Raw genomic sequence first — 19979 nt, 5'->3', positions numbered from 1 at the left:
CAAGGTATATGACTCATTGTAGACAGTGAACAATAAGATCAGTCGGCATACTGACTACATATTCCATGTATAAAATCCCTCATCCGGTCAGAATTGTGCCATTAAAGACAGATGAATAAGGATGAAGAGATCAAAAGTTAAACACATAGTTTAGAGAGTTATTGCTTTATAGCTAAAAAGTTATGACTTCTCTTCAGCCCATGTTCAGGAAATGTTGTACGAGAGATTTTTGAAGGAAGTAAAATTAATTTTCCTCCTCAGCACTGCACCAGAGTTAAAGTTGTCTCTGCCAAGCCAAAATGTATTTAACAGGGAGGTTCACTGAATTAGCCACTCAGCACTCAAAATAACTGACAACGGGGCACCAAGAAATAAGACTCAGAACTCTACAATTAGAGCTTACTTTTAATAGAAGGAAAAGTAGATGTGCATAATCTTTTGGGATGCAACAACTTGATTGTTCGCCTAACTCTCAGGTTCTGAATTCCCCCACACAGCAATTTATAGACACAATGTCCTTCCTGAAAAGAAGTTCCTGGAACATTACAATCCTTTCAAGAGCAATACAATGCCAATAGCCTTAAAGTGGTCCTACATTCTCACAGAAGATGAAAAAAATAAAGCAAAGGTATTACAAACATTAGATACCTGGTTTTGAAATACTTCCAGCTGCATTGGTGAAACAACTTTAATAAAACAGGAAGTACGGTGGAATCTGACTTAATAAATAATATTTCCCTATGATGGAGAGAAGTGAAGTTTAAATTTTTTTTTTGCTGACCAAAGAAAGTGCTCAATTCACAAAAAGGGATACATCAAAACCAAACATGCAACGGTTGTTTTTAAAACCTTTACTGCAACATAACATTGAAGTAAACAGTAATTAGATAGCTATCCTTTTTCCCCCAAAAAGAAAAGACGTAAACAGGAAAATAAGTTTGCCTGTAGTATACAACTTCCCAGATCATGTTAGAAGGGAGTTTAATTCAATGATCAACAAATTTTAACATAACAGTAATGAGTTTTCATTTGAAGGCATTCTTCTTTTAAATCCAGCATTTAACATGAAATCATGGGCTTCTTGCACTAAATTTAATACATCTGAAGCAGCAAAATAACCACCTATATTTTGGCATGTAGGTTTACAGTTGCTCAATTGTTTTAGATTTCACAAAGCCATTATCCAGTGTTGCCATGAAATACAGATTGTAGATTCTAGGTAGCAAAAGCTATTTTCCAATACCAATGTTAAGTAAAAAGAAACATGAAGCAGGGCATTACACTAAGTTTCTGGAACTAGTACAGTAAAAGTGAAACCCTAGAAAAAAAGGTAACCTACAGTGTACAGAAGGAACTAAATACCTGCAGAAGCTGATTTTTGGTTGTATAGTATTTTACACTGTGTGATTTGCTGCATCTGCCACTTTAAAGCAGACATGCTTTATTTATTCTTACTTCGTTTCCTATGTTTTCTTCTCCCTCCCCCCATGCCATACACCAAGTATTGTGGATATGAGCCCAAATACCCCCAAACAATCCAGTGAACAAAGTTAGTGTAATGCACTGGTGTGAAGCGTGAGATAAAAAAAGTCTCTCCCTTTCAATCTTCATCGAAGTTCTGTTGTAGAAGAAAATTGGCAGCCAAGTTTTCATTCTTCTCGCAAGCAAAATATGCTTGTATCACAAGTCCTTCAGGAAATCCTAATGCCTTTAACTAAAGAAGAGACATGTATTTAGAAACCACTACATTTAAGTATATTAAAGCTCCTGGAATGTTTACTACATTAGGATTTCACCATTTAAGCCATTTGTTCAAATAAACATTGTGACCACAGTTAGGCTTCTCTTCCTATCCCTTATTTACTAGAAATTTTTTATTTGGTTTCTTGTGGTAAAATCAAATTAAGTTCTCATTTAAAATGTGGCTATGTCAGTCTGACTGAGTATATTAAGACACATCTCTGCTTTCACTGCTGTAATAAGTTATAAAACAGGCACCAGGAAATAGCATCTGAATGTTGCACTGCTGTAGCTAAAATTCATTCAACACAAAGCACATTTTAAATATGAATAGTATGATAGTTCGGTGCCTTTAGTAACAAGTATAGATTGTAGCAAACAGGGTCTAGCGTGCAATGACACTGGGGAACCTGACTATAGCAAAAAGAGTGTTTGATTTTAACTGAGCGAGCAGGCAAGTGCAATTGCTGCTGTGAAGACCATTAACCTCTGACCATTTGATTAGGTTTGGGTGGATAAAAGTGAGTGCTGGATTTATCCACTTTACACTTCTGCTTGTGTCTTCATTTTAGCTAACTACATGTCAGTCAGGTTAAGGAATTTGTATTTTCTGTCACAAGATTTTCTTAAAAGCCTCAGAGCAACCTGCACATATTCTAAATTAATACAAAACCAACGCTTAGTCTGAGACACTGGGTGCTCTTAACTAGGAGAGGATATCAATCCCTAATTAACTCTAGAGACTTATGGTGCACCTCTAGGGAGCGTGCAGGGGTGACACCACATAAGGCATTGGAGCTCTGCAGTGTGCTGAGCATCTGCTAGGAAAAGATGTTACACTCTATGAGGTTTTGAAGCTGTTTTAGAGTTAATCCTTTGCTGCATAAAAATGAATTTAGAAGAGAAAACAGCAGGTTGAGGCGACCCTAGATAGAGACAGGAGTCTTATTGTGCAGGCTGCATGAGGAAAATGAGCTATTTTCGTGCATACCAATTTTCCTTCACCAACCCTGCCTGACCTACCCCACCTTTCTTATGGTTATTCCAAAAGCTGCTGCAGAATCAGGGAGCTCCATTGGAAGAATTCAAAATTTCAATGAAATATACGAACATTTCCACAATTTTAGGGGGAATTATTAGGGCTGTCAATCGCAGTTAACTCACATGATTGATTAAAAAAATTAATTACGATTAATCACAATGTTAAACAGAATACCAATTGAAATTTATTAAATATTTTAGGATGTTTTTCTTCATTTTTAAATATATCGATTTCAATTACAACACAGAATACCAAGTGTACAATGCTCACTTTATATTATTTTTTATTAAAAATATTTGCTCTGTAAAAATGATAAACAAAAGATAGTATTTTTCAATTCACCTCATATAAGTACAGTAGTGCAATCTCTATCATTTAAGGGCAACTTACAAATGTAGGGTATTTTTGTTAAACAAAACAATGAAACAATGCACTTAAACAAAACAATGGAAAACTTTAGAGTTTACAAGTCCACTCAATCGTACTTCTTGTTCAGCCAATCGCTCAGAGAAAGTTTGTTTACATTTGCAGAAGATAACGCTGCCCACTTCTTAATTACATCACCTGAAAGTGAGAACAGGCGTTTGCATGCCACTTTTGTAGCTGGCATTGCAAGGTATTTACGTGCCAGATATGCTAAATATTCGTATGCTCCTTTGTGCTTCTGCCACCATTCCAGAGGACATGCTGCCATGCTGATGACGCTCATTAAAAAAATAATGTTAATTACATTTGTGAGTGAACTCCTTAGGTGAGAATTGTAGGTCTCCTGCTCGGTTTTACCCACATTCTGACATATATTTCATGTTATTGCAGTCTCAAATGACGACTCAACACATTGTTTTAAGAACACTTTCACTGCAAATTTGACAAAATGCAAAGAAGATAGCAATATGAAATTTCTAAAAAGAGCTACAGCGCTCAACTCAAAATTTAAGAATCTGAAGTGTCTTCCCAAATCTGAGAGGGATGAGGCATGGAGCATGCTTTCAGAAGTCTTAAAAAAGCAACACTGATGTAGAAACAACAGAAGCCAAACCGTCAAAAAAGAAAATTAGCTTTCTGCTAGTGGCATCTGACTCAGATGATGAAAATGGAATGCGCCGGTCTGCACTGCTTTGGATCGTTATCGAGCAGATATTCCTCTGGAATAGTGGTTGAAGCATCAAGAGACATATGAATCTTTAGCACACCTGGCATGTAAATATTTTGCGACATTTGCTACAACAGTGCCATGCAAAAGCCTGTTCTCACTATCAAGTGACATTGTAAACCTGTAAACAAGAAGTGGGCAGCATTATCTTCTGCAAATGTAAACAAACTTGTTTGTCTGAGCGATTGGCTGAACAAGGACTTGTAGGCTCTAAAGTTTTACGTTGTTTTATATTTGAATGTGGGTTTTTATTGTACATAATTCTACATTTGTAAAAAGAAAAGAAATGGCCCACCTGATGATCACTTTAGATAAGCTATTACCAGCAGGACAGTGGGGTGGGAGGAGGTATTGGTTCATATTCTCTGTGTATATATAAAGTCTGCTGCAGTTTCCACGATATGCATCTGATGAAGTGAGCTGTAGCTCACGAAAGCTTATGCTCTAATAAATTGGTTAGTCTCTAAGGTGCCACAAGTACTCCTTTTCTTTTTGCGAATACAGACTAACACGGCTGTTACTCTGAAACCTACATTTGTAAGTTCAACTTTCATGATAAAGAGATTGCACTACAGTATTTGTAGTAGGTGAACTGAAAAATACTATTTCTTTTGTTTTTACAGTGTAAATATTTGTAATAAAAAATAAATATAAAGTGAACACCTGTACACTTTGCATTCGGTGTTGTAATTGAAATCAATACACCTGAAAATGTAGAAAACATCCAAAAATATTTAAATAAATGGTATTCTATTAATTTTTTTAATCGTTTGACAGCCCTAGGAATTATTCCTTTACAACTATTTATAGAAAAAAACCTGGGTTTTAAAAGAACTGCATGGAAGCATTACACATACAAATCCAGATTTAGATACTTAACTACTTCCTTAGTGTTGGTATGTAGAGGTAAAAATCATCATGCATTTTACTGGATTGGAGCATTCAAGTGTAACTACTTCAAAATTCCACAGCTACGCTTCTAGTTAGCAAAATAATGCAGCCTCAGTCTATTCTACAAATTGTCGTCCCAACTGTTCAAGTTTCATTTGGTTCCAAATTACTGCATGTGTATGTGTGTCACCTTTATTGAGCAGCAAATGGAATTTAATGCATTCACTGCATTAGGTTTCCAGGGCTTGCAGATCTGCAAGTTTATATAGATGTTTACTAGTATTTTTAGCAACCTACAGAGCAAAAACTCAAACAGTGACTTTCATCTACTTCCTATGAAAGTTCAGGGCCAGTCTGAATAGTTTAGGAATCAATTTTAAAGGCACAAAAGCACTCCCTCTGCACATTACTAAAACCACTATTACACTTCTGGCATTGGTATCTGAAGCTTTCGCAAAAAAGAACGGCTACTCACCTTCTTGTAACTGTTGTTCTTTGAGATGTGTTGCTCATCTCCATTCCAATTAGGTGGGTGCGCGCCGCAAACACAGCTGTCAAAGTTTTTTCCCCTAGCAGCACCCGTCGGGTTGGCTGTGGAGCCCCCTGGAGAGGCGCCTCCATAGCGCTTCACATATAACCTGCCAACCTGGCGCCTCCTCAGTTCCTTCTTGATGGCTACTCTGACAGAGAGGAAGGCAGGTGGGTTTGGAATGGAGATAAGCAACACATCCCGTAGAACAACAGTTACAAGAAGGTGAGTAACCATTCTTTCTTCAAGTGATTGCTCATATCAATTCTAATTAGGTTACTCCCAAGCCTGACCTAGGTGGTGGGGTAGGAGTCATGGAATTGCTGATTGGAACACTGCTCTGCCGAATGCTGCTTCATCTCTAGCATGCTGGACGATGGCGTAATGAGAGGTGAACATATGCACCGAGGACCAAGTCGCTGCCCGGCAGATTTCTTGGATTGGGACTTGGGCCAGGAAAGCCACTGATGAGGCCTGTGCCCTTGTAGAGTGTGCTGTAACTGCTGGAGCTAGGATTTTGGCTAACTCGTACATGCTGATGCCACCGCTATGAAAGCTGGTTCGACTTTCTGAATGGTTTAGTGGAAGACCGTGTAAGGTGGGTCAGAGGTGAGGGCCTTCAACTCAGACACCCTTCATACTGAGGTAATGGCGACCAGAAAAGCTACCTTGTACGACAGATTAGAGGAAGGACCAAGTCGCCACCAGTTCAAACAGGGGCCCCATTAGATTGGAGAGGACCAAGTTCAGGTCCCACCCAAGAACTGGCTGTCTAATCTGGGGATGGAGGTGTTCCCTGTTTGTTGATGTAAAACACGGTAGCGATGTTGGTCTGTCCTCATTGCCATGCACTGGCCTTGCAGCCAGGCCCAAAAAGTTCGGCATGCTAGGCGTACCACCCTGAGCTCCTTGATGTTGATATGAAGGGAGAGCTCGTCCAGAGACCATAGGCCCTGCGTTTGTAGATCTCCCAAATGCGCACCCCAACCCAGAGTCAATGCATCCGTTACCAGGAACAAGGAGGGCTGTGGAAGGGGACTCCTTTGCACACCGTCTGAGGGTCAAGCCACCACTGGAAGGACTTGAGTATGTGCTCTGGTACCATCACTACTAATTCCAGGTTCTCGTGTCCCAGGCGATAGGCTGACGCAAGCCACGCTTGCAGAAGTCTGAGCCTCAGCCTGGCATGCCGGGCCACGACCATGTGGCCAAGGAGATGTAGTCAACCCCTAACAGTAGTGGTCGGGAATTGCCTGAGGCCTGGAATGATGTTTTACATGGCTTGGAATTATGTCTCCTGCAGAAATGCTCTTGCCTGCACTGAGTCCACCACTGCCCCGATGAACTCTATTCTCTGGGTCAGAGACAAGGTTGACTTGTTCACATTAAGGAGGAGGCCCAGTCTCTCGAGAGTGGATCTGATGAACCGGACCCGAGATTCCACCTGCTCTCTGGTGCGCCCCCTGAGCAGCCAGCCGTTGAGGTAGGGGTATACCAGCACCTGTCTCTTGTGAAGAAAGGCTGCTACGATGGACATGCACTTGGAGAAAACTCAGGGGGCTGTCCAGAGACCGAATGGAAGGACCTTGAACTGAAAGTGTTTGTGGTCGACCACAAACTTTAGAAATCGCCTGTGCGTGAAGCAAATGGTTATGTGAAAGTACACGTCTTTCATGTTGAGGGTGGCGTATCAGTCTCCCGGATCCAGGGAAGGGGTAATCATGCTCAGGGAGACCATACTGAACTTTAACTTCACCGTGAATTCGTTGAGTCCTCACAGGTCTAGAATGGATCGCACCCCCCCACCCTTGCCTTGGGGATTAGGACTCTGAGAAGTGTTAGGACTCAGAGTGGTGTCTTGTCCCTGGTGGCGCCGAGGGGCGGAGCATTGCAGGCTTTCTGCGGGATGCTATCACACGCTGTGGCATTGGGGGCTTGGTGCGAAGGGCCGGGGACTGCGGTGCCATCATGTCTATGAGGTCTCTCGTGGACTCAAATGTGTCTGGGGTGGAAGGCAGTTGTACCTTCTCCACTACCTGACATAGGGAGTACAATTGCACCGGACTCAACGACGCCCCTTGCGGGACTGAAGTCTACAGTGCTGGCTCCGAAGTTTTCGGCACTGGGGGCTCCTCCCTGGGAAACGCCCCACTGGCCGGTTCCAAGGGGTTCAGTCCCGAAGTCAGGGAACCACTCCTCCCTTGATTCCGGTGCAGCTTCTGACCCAGAGAATGGGACCAGTGCCAAGTCGTCTCCGATGGTTTCCGCACCGGAGAGCAGCGACGCTGCAGGTCTCTTCCAGAGCCCTTCCGCAGAGTCATCTCCGCTGCTGCCGGGATGCTACGCACCGATGCACTCAGTGCCGGGTCCTGCCGCGCCGATGCTGGTTGCGGTCTAAGAGCTGCCTCCATGAGGAGCTGCGTCAGTCTGAAGTCCCGCTCCTTCTTCGTTCTCAGGTGAAACCCTTTGCAAATCCTGCGCGTATCCACCTGATGTGTTTTTCCCAGACACGTCGAGCAAGCGTCATGGGGGTTGCCCGTTGGCATAAGCTTGTTGCAGGACTTGCAGGGTTTGAATCCTGGGACTTAGGCATGCCCTGAGTCCCCAAGGAGAGTGCAGTCGGGTTGAAGGAGAACCCCCACTCCCGACAGCGAACTATTAACACTACACTAATAAATGAACAAACTAAGGAAAACAAACACTAAGTAAACAGAACTAGGGAAACGTAGAGAGCTTGCTGAGCAAGACACCACAGTTCCAAAGACCGTCACTGGCAGTAAGAAGGAACAGAGGCGGCGCCGGGTCGGCAGGGTCTGTATAGAGCGCTATGGAGGCGCCGCTCCACAGCCGACCTGACGGGTACTGCTAGGGGAAAAAACTTTCAGATGACTGTGCACGTGGCATGCGCACACCTAACTGGAATAGATATGAGCAATCACTCGAAGAAGAACTTTTGTTTTACCCTCTTCCTAAATAGAGCTCTATACTCACTCAGTTATGTATGTACACAGTGGACCTTTGGCCACTTCAAATCGCAGTGCTGTGATTGCAATTGCATGGCCTTTTACGAGCTTCTCTTCTAAAAAGGCAAGTTCCAAAAGAGGTTGGGAAGCAATGGCCTAGCAGCAAAGACATGATTTCCAGCAGGCCAAGGCTATAACAGACTGCAAATCGGACACTGGAAAATTAAGATGATTCATAGCAGTAAGGTATCAACTTCACATACAGCTTTAGTGCATGTTTTAACCTGCACAATGTCTAATCTTGGGAGAAAAAAAGATAGCAAGGGCATGTAAAGTATTTTAAACCCAAAAAGGCAGCTTACCCTCTCTATAGCTTCTTTCTCCTGAGGTGTTACTTGAATGTAGTTCATCTGACCACTTCCAGCTTCTGCTACTCCTCCACTCCCACCACCGCCACCTCCTCCTTGGCCACCAGACTCTTGAACTGGCTCATTTAACATCTGAATAAAATGCTCCTGATGTTGGCTGATTTGCTGTGGTGCATGGGAGAACAAAAGGAAGCAATACACTGAAATAAAGCATGTTCAGTCCTGCAAACAGGCAACTTTAAAAGTGGTCTAGAGAAATATTTCGGAAGCCTGGTTAATTTTGAGAATAATGCTTGGCAGGTTCTGACTGAGAAGAGAAGCTGTTATGGTTACCATAGTCAAGTTGCAGCTCTCTCTTTACTCCCTTACACACTCTGCACCCCATGTAAAGGAAATAAGCTGTCATGCATTCTGTGCAGGAACTAAGGCGGTTTCTCCATTATTCTCACTGGCCAAAAGGACAGCTACTGAGGAAGGTTAGCTTGTCACAGGTATTACTAAAGGAATACCTACCTTCTATTGCTAACATTTGATCGTAATTCAGTTGAGTCTCAATAGCTCCCCTTTTCGGAAAAAAGCTTCTGACTTCTTCCTTCCCAACCCACTCACCATACTTATAATTTGAGAGATGGTACTTCTAAAGAAAATGAAAACTAGGAGAATTTACAAGCGTATCTTAAGGATTTAAGGACAGTGACTCAGCATATTGAGCTGCATTAGTCAGAGCATTGCCAGCAGATCAAGGGAAGTGATTATTCCCCTCTATTCGGCACTGGTAAGGACACATCTGGAGTATTGCATCCAGTTTTGAAAGGATGGGGACAAATTGGAGAGAGTCCAGCGGAGAGCAACAAAAATGATCAGGGGGCTGGGGCACATGACTTATAAGGAGAGGCTAAGGGCTTGTTTAGTCTGCAGAAGAGAAGAGTGAGGGGGGATTTGATAGCAGCCTTCAACTACCTGAAGGGGGGGTTCCAAAGAGGATGGAGCTCGGCTGTTCCCAGTGGTGGGAAATGACAGAACAAGGAGTAATGGTCTCAAGTTGCAGTGGGGGAGGTCTCGGCTGGATATTAGGAAACACTATTTCACTAGGAGGGTGGTGAAGCACTGGAATGGGTTACCTAGGGAGATGGTGGAATCTCTATCCTTAGAAGTTTTTACGGCCTGGCTTGACAAAGCCCTGGCTGGGATTATTTAGTTGGTGCTGGTCCTGCTTTGAGCAGGGGGTTGGACTAGACGACCTCCTGAGGTCTCTTCCAACCCTAATCTTCTAGGATTCTATGAACTCTTAGACAGTATCTAGTACTTCAGTTTGTGGCCAAATTGGGTGAGGTGCAGAAAGAAAGCGTCCATTCCAGTACTTTCCAGTCATGAAATTGTTTCACACCCCAAAAATAAGAGGGCACATTGCTAGTATTGATGTATTAAAGCGCCCTTGCCTGATCTAGACACGTTATCCCATGGTGCTTAAGTCACCTGCAGTAGCTGTGGGTTTTCCCGTCCTATTTGCTGTAGCAATGCTGGCAGCAAATTAGGATTCTGCTGAATAATTTGTCTCATTTGCTGGAACTGAGGTTGATTTCGTAAAAATTCAAGTGGATGTCCTGCAATATAAAGAGTTATACATTTAAGTAAAAAGCAAGCAAGTTACTAAATAGGCTTCTGTAAATGAGACCAACAATATATATTGGAAGGAAAAAACTGAATTAGCTGAAGTTTCAGAGTTGGAGGGTAATGTAAAATTCCTTTCAAGGTGACTCAAGTCTTTGAAGTGTACAGTATTCATAATGGCCTTCTTACGGACAGGCTCAGACGAAGGAATGGGCTTGGCAGCAGGACCTGTCTCACCCATGAAAGTGGCTCCTCTCTTAGGGAGGAGGTGCACTAGTGAAATGGCAGCAAAGCTTGCCTCACCAATAACCACACTGCTCCTGTTCTGTGGCTTTATACAGAGAACTTCAGTTTAAGAGAATGTCAACCAACATGGCTCAAGAATTTAGAAAATGACTAAAAAAAAATAAAAGCAGACTTTGGTCTCTTAAGGCCTAAGGTGGGGCTGTGTTGGGGACTAACATTTCACACTGTTCAATTTAAAAAGTAAAATGTAATACAAAGGGATAAAGCAAAATATACGAGTTCAAAGGATCTTGTGGCTTTACAAGAAGTGTCTCCAACCCCAATGAGATGGTGACTAGAGATCTAATCTGAAGACCACTGCAGCTGAATTGCAGAGATCAAGTAAAAGTGGACAAATGTTCAGCCTCTTTGGGACCAGCATTTACTGCTAAAAAAATCAGCTTTTAAGAGGCTTTCCCCCCACCCCTTCACAGATTGAACTGTTTCAGCGAGTTACTTGCCAACCACCCATGAACAGTAATGAGAATATATCACCTCAAATAAAGACACACATCTAACCTTTTAAAGAGCAGAACATAAGATTCCAAGGGTGGTTTTCCATTCTATATAATTTATAGAGGAATTAATTCCAACAAGCATACAGTATTTTATTTTGCTTTTTAGATAAAGAGAAGGATGATTCAACATACTGGAAAAACAAAGGTTTCTGCTAACCGAGGGGAGATCAAAAATGGGTGTCTGTGAACCATATAGCTAGGAGACCACCATACAACTCCCTCCCAAATATACACATCTGAAAGATAAAAATGCAGAGCAGCAGCATTATAATATGCAGCACGGGTGTAGTTTTATTCTGGTACACACAAAAAAAAGGCAGAACTTAAAGAAAACTTGTCATTACAATGACAAAAATGTAGCAGACAATTTGGTTTATTTTTAGTATATGAAGGACTAACAACAGCAATGAACGTCTGACACGCTCACTGACCCTCTCCACCTCCTCACACTAGATTTCATTTTGGGAATGCCAATTCCAAGCGTTACTCCTTTTGCCACCTTCCCAATGATGCACGTGCACTCCCTTAAGTGTCTCCAAACACCACCTCAAACTTTTAAAACTATGCAGAAGAAACTATAGGGCCTCCTTTGAAAAGTAATGTTTGAAGCTTTATACTTTGTAGTGTAACTTAGCAACCACACTGCATTTAATAAACAGGATAGGTACTTGTTAAATGCTTACGTTAAGGCAAGTTTGAGTCCTCTGAACTTAGTAGCTGAACTGGTGGGTCCCCTGCAGAAAAATGAAAAGCTCTCTGCTGCTGTGAGGTACTATATTTGAGGGGGGTATGATGCTGATGAATAGGTCCTCTTCCCAAGCACCCTCAAAGGCTTACCCAAAAGACTGATCTACGTACAGCAGAGCCCAAACTGAGATGGCCCACAGAGCATTTCATGGCAGCGGATTAAGAGCTGGGTGGACATGTAGTGCTAGCTTTGTTTCCAGCTACTCCTACAGGCCTCTTTGAAAACAGCTGGAGGCATGGAGAAGCCAGAAATAGTGGAGCCAGTCTATCTGCTTCTATTAGGGTTGGATACACAGCAGGACAAACTGGAGTCACTAGCTAGAAAGGCACATCACTGGAAGCAAAGCAACCAAGGGTCAAGTAACATATGCAGAACAGGTGGAAAGGGGACAATAAAAAGGAAAAAAACAGTGAAACAGTGATGAAGATTGAAAAGTGAGTTGCACTGAGAGGACATTTACTACATTAAAAAAACGGGAAATATTTAATTTTATTTTGTCAACATTGCTTTTTCATGTACCATTGTTGTGGTTGCAAGAGAGGGGAGGCTCTCATGGACCACCTACTTAACAGTATTTGCCACATTTTGAGAACCCTGATTATTATTTATATTACAGTAGTGCCTAGGAGCACTAGTCATGGACCAGGTCCTCGTTGTGCTAGGCACTATATAAACACAGAACAAAAAGTCAGTCCCTGCCCCAAAGAGCTTACTAGTAAGTTTAAAAATTTCGGTGGGCACAAGGAGGGTTGCCTATTATTGTAGGCAATATAAAAATGGACACCTTTATAAATTAAACCTAATTCTCTGTGGTTACAAGTGGGGAAGTTCTGAAGTGATGTATTGCTACAACTCTAATCCTAGACAATACGAAGCCAGAGATGAGGTTGGGGAAATATGAAGCTGTCCATATCTGTGATCTCAGAAACTTAAAACCACACACACTGGATCACAGAGTGGGTATAAAACCAACAGTGGTATTTGGGAATTTGACCAACTTTGGCCCCAACATTACAGATCTTCCCACCCACAACAAAAACAACGAGGAGTCCTTGTGGCACGATAGAGACTAACAAATTTATTTGGGCATAAGCTTTCGTGGGCTAGAACCCACTTCCTCAGATGCATGGAGTGGAAAATACAGGAGCAGGTATAAATACATGAAAGGATGGGAGCTGCCTTACCAAGTGCGAGGTCGTTGTTTTTGCCGACACAGACTAACATGGCTACCACTCTGAAACTTGCCACCCACAACAAGTGTTTCTTCCAAGCAAGTTCTACTGCTCTTTTGTCTCTCACTTCGAAAAACCTCATGAACTTAACCCCACTGCTTAAACGTCTAGTACAGATGGGCTGCGTAACAGCTACCCTTACGCCCAAGACCGTCTTACCTCCCGAAGAGCTAGAAGTTGTAGTTGCAGCTGCTGCTGCCGCCGCTGCTGAAGATTGAGATGCACCAGTGCTTGCTGCCTGAGGGGGATCCGCTGCGGCTTGAGTCTCTCTGTCTCCAGGGATACCCTAAATCCAGGGATCATGTTACAATTTACAGCATTTTCACGGGTAGAGATCAACGGTAATGGCTTCACTACACTTGCTTTGCCCTAGAAATAAGACTCAATACTTTCATTACAAATAGAAAGCATTAATACACTACAAATTTGCAGACACTATTGCTGAAAAACCTACAAACAGCTCCAAATCATTCAATATAGCATTGAATAAACTGAAAAAAAAGGGAGAGAGGTCTCGCCAATTTAGTGCTCTGTTAAAACTCAACATTTTGAACTGCACCAGGAAGTTTACTGGTAGTTAATGCAGAGTCGCGCAGTGTTCTAATATGTTTTTTGCACGATGAGCGCTTCATTGTATGACTTTAATAGAGGAAATCAATACATAATTGTCATAAGGGCCACATCCAAATGGGAAGATTGCACTTGTTGCCAGTGGCGGATGGTGAAGAGCACTCTTGCCTACAGCACTCGATAGCTCAGAAGTAGACCAGGATGTAGGACCCTTAAATAGCAAGTCTGTATTACAAGGGGCTCTGTCAGAGGTACAGATCTAGTTTCCTGAATTGCTCCCCTCAATATTCTTATTTGGGCTGAGCAATTCTTGGAACATTTCTTGAGGATAACATCTTGTTTCAGAAGGTGGAGAGATAACTATGGGGCACCCATTTTAGACTTGATTTTGACTAAAGAGAAATTGGTTGTGAATCTGACAGTGCAAAGTAATTTGGCTGAAAGTGAATCATGAAATCAACCATTTCTTGGCTAAGGAAAGAAAGGAGTGAACAGCTGAATAAGGACAATAGACTTTTAAAAAAGCAGACAAACTCAGAACTGGTAGATAGGGTCCCATGGGAAGAAAATCTAAGGGTTTGGGAGTTCAGCAGAGCTGACAGTTTCTCAAAGAGACAACATTAAAGGCTCAACTATTCTGATCCAAAGCAAAGTAGGAAGAACAGTAAGAGGACAATATGACTGCATTAGGAGTTCTTTAGTAACTTGAAAAATCAAAAAAGAGGAATCCTACAAAAAATGGAAACATGGACAAATTGTTACAGGTGAATACAAAATAGCAGCACAAGCATGTTGGGACAAAATCAGAAAGGCAAAAGGCACAAAATGAGTCGCAACTAACAAGGGATAGAAAGGCTATAAGAAGAGGTTCTATAAATCCTCTCTCTTGCTTCTAATGTAAAGTGTAGGTCCACTACTTAGCAGGGAAGGAGAGCTAACAACGGATGACACCAAGAAGGCCAAGGTGTTTAATGCCTATTTTGCTTCAGTCTTCACTAAAATGGTTAATTGTGACCAGAACGGTTAACTGTTACCACAGTTAATATTTACAACAAGGAAGAAGGAACACAAGCCAGAATAGGGAAAGAACATGTTAAAGAACATTCAAGTAAGTTAGATGTATTCAAGGCAGCAGGGCCTAACGAAATTCATGCTAGTGTATTTAAGGAACTAGCCGAAGCAATCTTGGAACCATTGGCAATTATCTTTGAGAACTCATGGAAGACGGATGTGGTACAAGAGGGAAGGGAAAATACAGTACCTCTATCTTTAAAAAGAGAACATAGGACCTTGGGAATTATAGGTCCATCAGCCTAACTTTAATACCTAGAAAAATACTGGAACAAAATTATTAAACAATATGTAAGCATCTAGAGGATAAGTAGTAATAGCCAACATGAATTTATCAAGAACAAATCATGCCAAACCAACCCTAATTTCCTTCTTTGACAGGCTTACTGGTCTCCTGTTTTGGGCAGGAGGGGAAGAGACTTGACATTTTGATTTTAGTAAGGCTTTTGACAAATATTCTCATAAGCAATCTAGGGAAATGTGATTTAGATTTAAATTACCTAATGATGGGTTCACAACTGGTTGAAAAACTAATCAAAAGAATAATTAGCAATGGTTTGGCATCAAACTGGGATCTAGTGGGGTCCCAACAGGGTTCTGTCCTGGGTCTGGTATTATTCAACATTTTCATTAATGACTCAGACAAAGGAGTGGAAAGTGTGCTAATAAAGTTGGCGGATGACACCAAGCTGGGAGGAGTTGCAAGCACTTTGGAGGACAGGACTAAAATTCAAAGTTACCTTGACAAATTGAAGGATTGGTCTGAAATCAACAAGATGAAATTCAATAAAGACAAGTGCAAAGTACTACACTTAGGAAGGAAAAAAAATCAAATGCACACATACAAAATAAGGAATAAATGGATAGGTGGTAGTACTGCAGAAACGGATTTGGGGTTACAGTCGATCACAAATTTAATAAGTCAATATGATGTAGCTGTAAAAAAGGCTAATATTTTGGGGAGTATTAACAGGAGCATTGTATGTGAAACACAGGAAGTAGCTGTCCTGTTTTGGGTGCCACAGTTTAAGAACAATGTGGATAAATTGGAGTGAACCCAGAGAAGAGCAACAAAAATTGTAAAAGGTTTAGAAAACCTGATCTACAAGGAAACATTACAAAACTGGGCATGTTTAGTCTTGAGAAAAGACAACTTAGGAGGGACCTGATAAGTCAATAGTGATCAATTGTTCTCCATATCCACTAAAGGCAGGACAAACAAGTAATCTGCTTAATTCTGCCTCTAGACAGATTTAGGTTGGAAACTGGGAAAAATTTCTAACTATAAGGCTAATTAAGCATTGGAATAGGTTACCAAGGAAGGTTGTGCAATCCCCATCACTTGAGGTTTTGAAGAACAGTCTAGTCAGACACCTGTCTAGGTACAGTTAGTTGGTTCCACCTCAGTGGTGGCACAGGGTGAGGGGGATTGAACTAGTTGTTTCTCAATGACTCAAACATGGCAACCTCCTTGCCAGTCCCTGAAATTTCCCTGACAGTTTATGAAGGCAGCAAGCTGGTCCCTGGTATCAAAAAGGTCGAGAAACCCTGGAGAGGACGATGCCTATAGGTCCCTTCCAGCCCTACATTTCTATGATTAGCCAGCTCTCTCTCATCAAGTCCCAAACCCAGACATACAGGAACTATGCGGAAGTTTACATCATTAAAAAAAATTCTCTTACTGCTGGCTTACTAAACAGCTATGTAAAGAAATTTCTCTATTATAGACCAACACTGTGAAACCTAGAACATTAACGGGGAGGACTGAGATCTCTTTACATCTGTTATGTAGTGCAATGTTTAGTCCTCACAGTTGAAAGCTTGAAGTCAGTTATACACAATTTATGTTGAAAATGAGTCATAAGTAACAAGTGCAGCACTGGCTTAAAACTGTAAGTAGTAACGTGAAGGATTTACATATGAACGATGCCTACGAAAAACTGTTACCAATTTGAAAGCTTCCTAGAAAGTTCGAGTTTTTTTCCTTCCTCAGTCTATAGGAAGTCCTGTTCACACACAATCTGTATCTCTCAGCTTCAAAATAAGCCAGAAATTAAGTTCATTAAGCATGAATGGGGAATAGCAAAGGGAAACTGATTTCTGGGATGTGACAGTTTCAAATGAACTCAAATGTAGCCAAAGCTAGAGACACTGGAAATATGCATTAAATAACCATCTGTCCCACTGAGCTTCCATACCCATTTTCATATTTTTCTTAGTTTCCAGAGCTGCTTGTAACCTATCAGGCTGAGAAACAGAACTGAATGTAACCCAATACAAAAATGGAATGAAGAAGATTTTAACATGAAGTAACATAACAAGATTCACTTGGACTTGTAGCCATTTTCCATTTCCAATCAAGCAAATAGAAGTGCACTGCATTTTTAAAGCCAGTCTTACCACAGATAGGTTGTATCTTCTTCAGCAGATTGATCAATCAACTCCTCTCCAAGTTTAACTACTATTTAAAGAAAAACACTGAAGTCCAGACCCTAAGTTATTATAATACATACAGGATATGCTCCCTAGGCTCTATAGCATGATTCATACCAAGGATGAACCAACAGCTTTAAGGGCTTAGTCTGTTTTGTGATACTATAACTGCCAATACAAAAAAACAGTGACTATTATCCTCAATTGGTCACAATAAGAGAACCATTTTTAGTTAGATACAGGCAGTATCCAATTGAGACAGGTCATAGCTAATTAACCACACCACATCAGCATCACAATTTTTAGACACACCTAGCATACGCAGCCAAATAAATGAGTACAAAATATGGCAATCACAAAATTTAGACGCAGGTATCGCCCTTAAGGCAGTAGGCTCTTGAAAATCCATTTCTCAACCTGCCAGCCCCTCTACTTAAAGCTGCTGTTCCTTTGTGGACTTTTACTCATCTTATCTCTTTTAGGTTATCAAATCATTCAAAGATTAAATTCTTCTCAAAAGATGGGGAGAAAGTGAAAAGATGAAAAAACAGCTCACCATTAGAAGGTATTCCACTGCTCTGTCAGGATTGTTGAAGCTGGCTCTCAGTGCTGCAATTACTTGCTCTCGCTCATAGCCCATTGACATGATCTCAGTCACCATATTCTCATAAGACTGACCTGTCACTAGAGGGGCAAAAATAACAGTTTTAAATGCAGTAAAAGGGTGCAAGCAGATTTTGAGAAATACCAAAACTGAGACATTCACTCAAGAGGAAGTGAAGGAAAGTCACACTAAACTTGCCAAATTCTGCTGATTTCATTTTTCAGTATGTTCAAGTTTTGTATTAAGCAGTCAACAGGATGGCAGAGTTCCTGGGGACAGAGCACAATACAGGCTTCTATGGAAGATTCAGTGTGTTGGTGACACTCCTTGTACTAATCATTCCTCTTCCTCACTCTTCACTAAGGTCAAGGGCATCTTCACAGCTATCTAATATTCAGTTCCTGGCCTAATTTAAAAAGCTTCCTGCAGTTTAACACCGGAAATTAATCCCAATAAAACAAAATCTGTGCCAGATTGCTTTGAAAAACCAAATAATGGCTTAACACAACAGCTGGAATGGTCACCAATGGTAAGTATAGACCAACTGACAGTTGGTAACATGGTAAGGAGAGACAGTGAAGGCTGCCTGGACAGCACAGTAATGCATTGGATGGATCAACCCAGGATGGCAGAGAAGGGAAGTTCTGAAAAGTAACAGAAGGCTTGAAGTGCTGTTTAGTGATGCAACTTGTTTTTTGTCCCCCCCGCCCCCCTCCCCAAACAGTCAGTGGATAGTGAATTGGGTCCAACAAAATTTTGAGTGTTAGATATTTATAGCCCTATCAACTGACACCCTCCTAACTTAATAGATTCTAAGTCCACAAGGCATTCTGATCTTATCTGTCCTCCTGTATGATATGGGCTACAGGACTTCTCTAAATTTATTCTTGGATGAACTAGAATATCTTTTAGAAAAATATCTAATCTTGATTTAAAAATCACAGAGATGGAAAAACCACCAAAAGTCTTGGTAAATTGTTCCATGGTTAATTATCCTATTAAAATACTACACTTCATTTCTAGTCTGAGTTTGCCTAGCTTCAAACTTCCAGCCATTGGATCTTGTTTTCTGTGTCTGAGAGATTAGAGAGCAGAGATAAGATTAGTGCCCTTTATCAAATGTCTGTTTCCCATGTATGTACATACAGACTGATCAAGTTATCCATTAATCTTCTCTTCATTAAAAACTGATTGAGCTCCTGGGGTATCACAGAAAACATAGGCAGCAGCTTGGTGTACAGCCCTCCAAGGCAGGGCTTTCTACACTAGGCTGTTGCCTCCAGAGGTCCCAACACTAAGGTAAAGGGGAAAAGGTGCACACGTGCCCTGCCTCATCATATGTAGCATACTTAAGAATTTTTAAAGGGAAAAAATTCAGTGTAAGAGCCTCGAAAGTACATTCAGAGACATTACTATTAAATGCAAAAATCAGTCATTTTACTCTAAATGCTTTGCTTCCTTTCTTTAAGAAGAGCATGTTACACAAGTCAAGTAAACGGCTGATTCTACCTTGAAATGTAACCTGACAACCTTCATGGTGTGGTGAGCAGTTAAGTATGGCAGAGCTGATCAGTACTAACTGACTCAATGGGACTGTGCATCACTGTTCTAGGTACCAGTGACACAGTCCGGTCACTTAAGCAAGGTTGCTAAAACAATTCACAATTGCAATTACAGCAACTAACAGTTTTGTTTTCTTGTTATTTATCCATATTCTAAATTTGTTAATAGTACTCTAAGAGTACTAAGTAACAATGGAAAAGAATCTCATGTTTTAGAGCTGGCTCCCACTCACCTCCCTCACCAACCACACAACCTGGATGCCGCTGCACATGCAGCCCCAAGGAAGGCAGGGGCGGCCTGGGAGCAGGACAGCGAGCAGAGTGGGACCAAGCAGCTGCCATGCAGGGACGAGAGCAGCAGAGCTCCCGGCTCAGCATAGCTGGGGGAGGGATGACCCCCAACATCCAGGTAGCCGGGAGCCGGCAGGCTGGGCTGCCTGTGTTTTTCCTCTAAACCCTATATTAAATATCTAACTTAAAAACAGACAAAAATAAAAGCCAACCAAGAACACCTTCATTGAACATCCCATTTTAAAAATTAAGAATTGCAAAGTTTCATGCTAATTGTTTGACAGCCCTGGAGACTGATGTCCTAATTATCCTCAGTCTAGAGCTGGAGAGCCCAATTCTTAGATTAGATGGTAGTTCAGCATCAACCT

The 19979-nt window shown here is 41.5% G+C and overlaps 1 protein-coding gene across 1 annotated transcript in view; it reads right to left on the bottom strand.

Moving 5' to 3' along the window:
* Positions 1 to 387: 387 nt before the first annotated feature.
* The window catches only part of RAD23B (RAD23 homolog B, nucleotide excision repair protein), a 54212-nt gene continuing 34620 nt past the window's right edge, over positions 388 to 19979 (bottom strand). Inside the window, exons 6-10 of the mRNA XM_084628113.1 lie at positions 17711 to 17838; positions 13240 to 13366; positions 10163 to 10290; positions 8681 to 8851; positions 388 to 1714 (exon numbers count right to left, since the gene is read on the bottom strand). Of these exons, the coding sequence (XP_084484239.1) occupies positions 1601 to 1714; positions 8681 to 8851; positions 10163 to 10290; positions 13240 to 13366; positions 17711 to 17838 (668 nt within the window). The 3' untranslated portion in view covers positions 388 to 1600. The remainder of the gene's footprint in view (positions 1715 to 8680; positions 8852 to 10162; positions 10291 to 13239; positions 13367 to 17710; positions 17839 to 19979) is intronic.

Source organism: Lepidochelys olivacea, assembly GCF_965140295.1.
Source record: "Lepidochelys olivacea isolate rLepOli2 genome assembly, chromosome: 5".
NCBI classification, from domain to species: domain Eukaryota; kingdom Metazoa; phylum Chordata; order Testudines; family Cheloniidae; genus Lepidochelys; species Lepidochelys olivacea.
The sequence above is the reverse complement of the archived record's forward strand: the minus strand, read 5'-3'. Positions and strand labels throughout refer to the sequence as shown.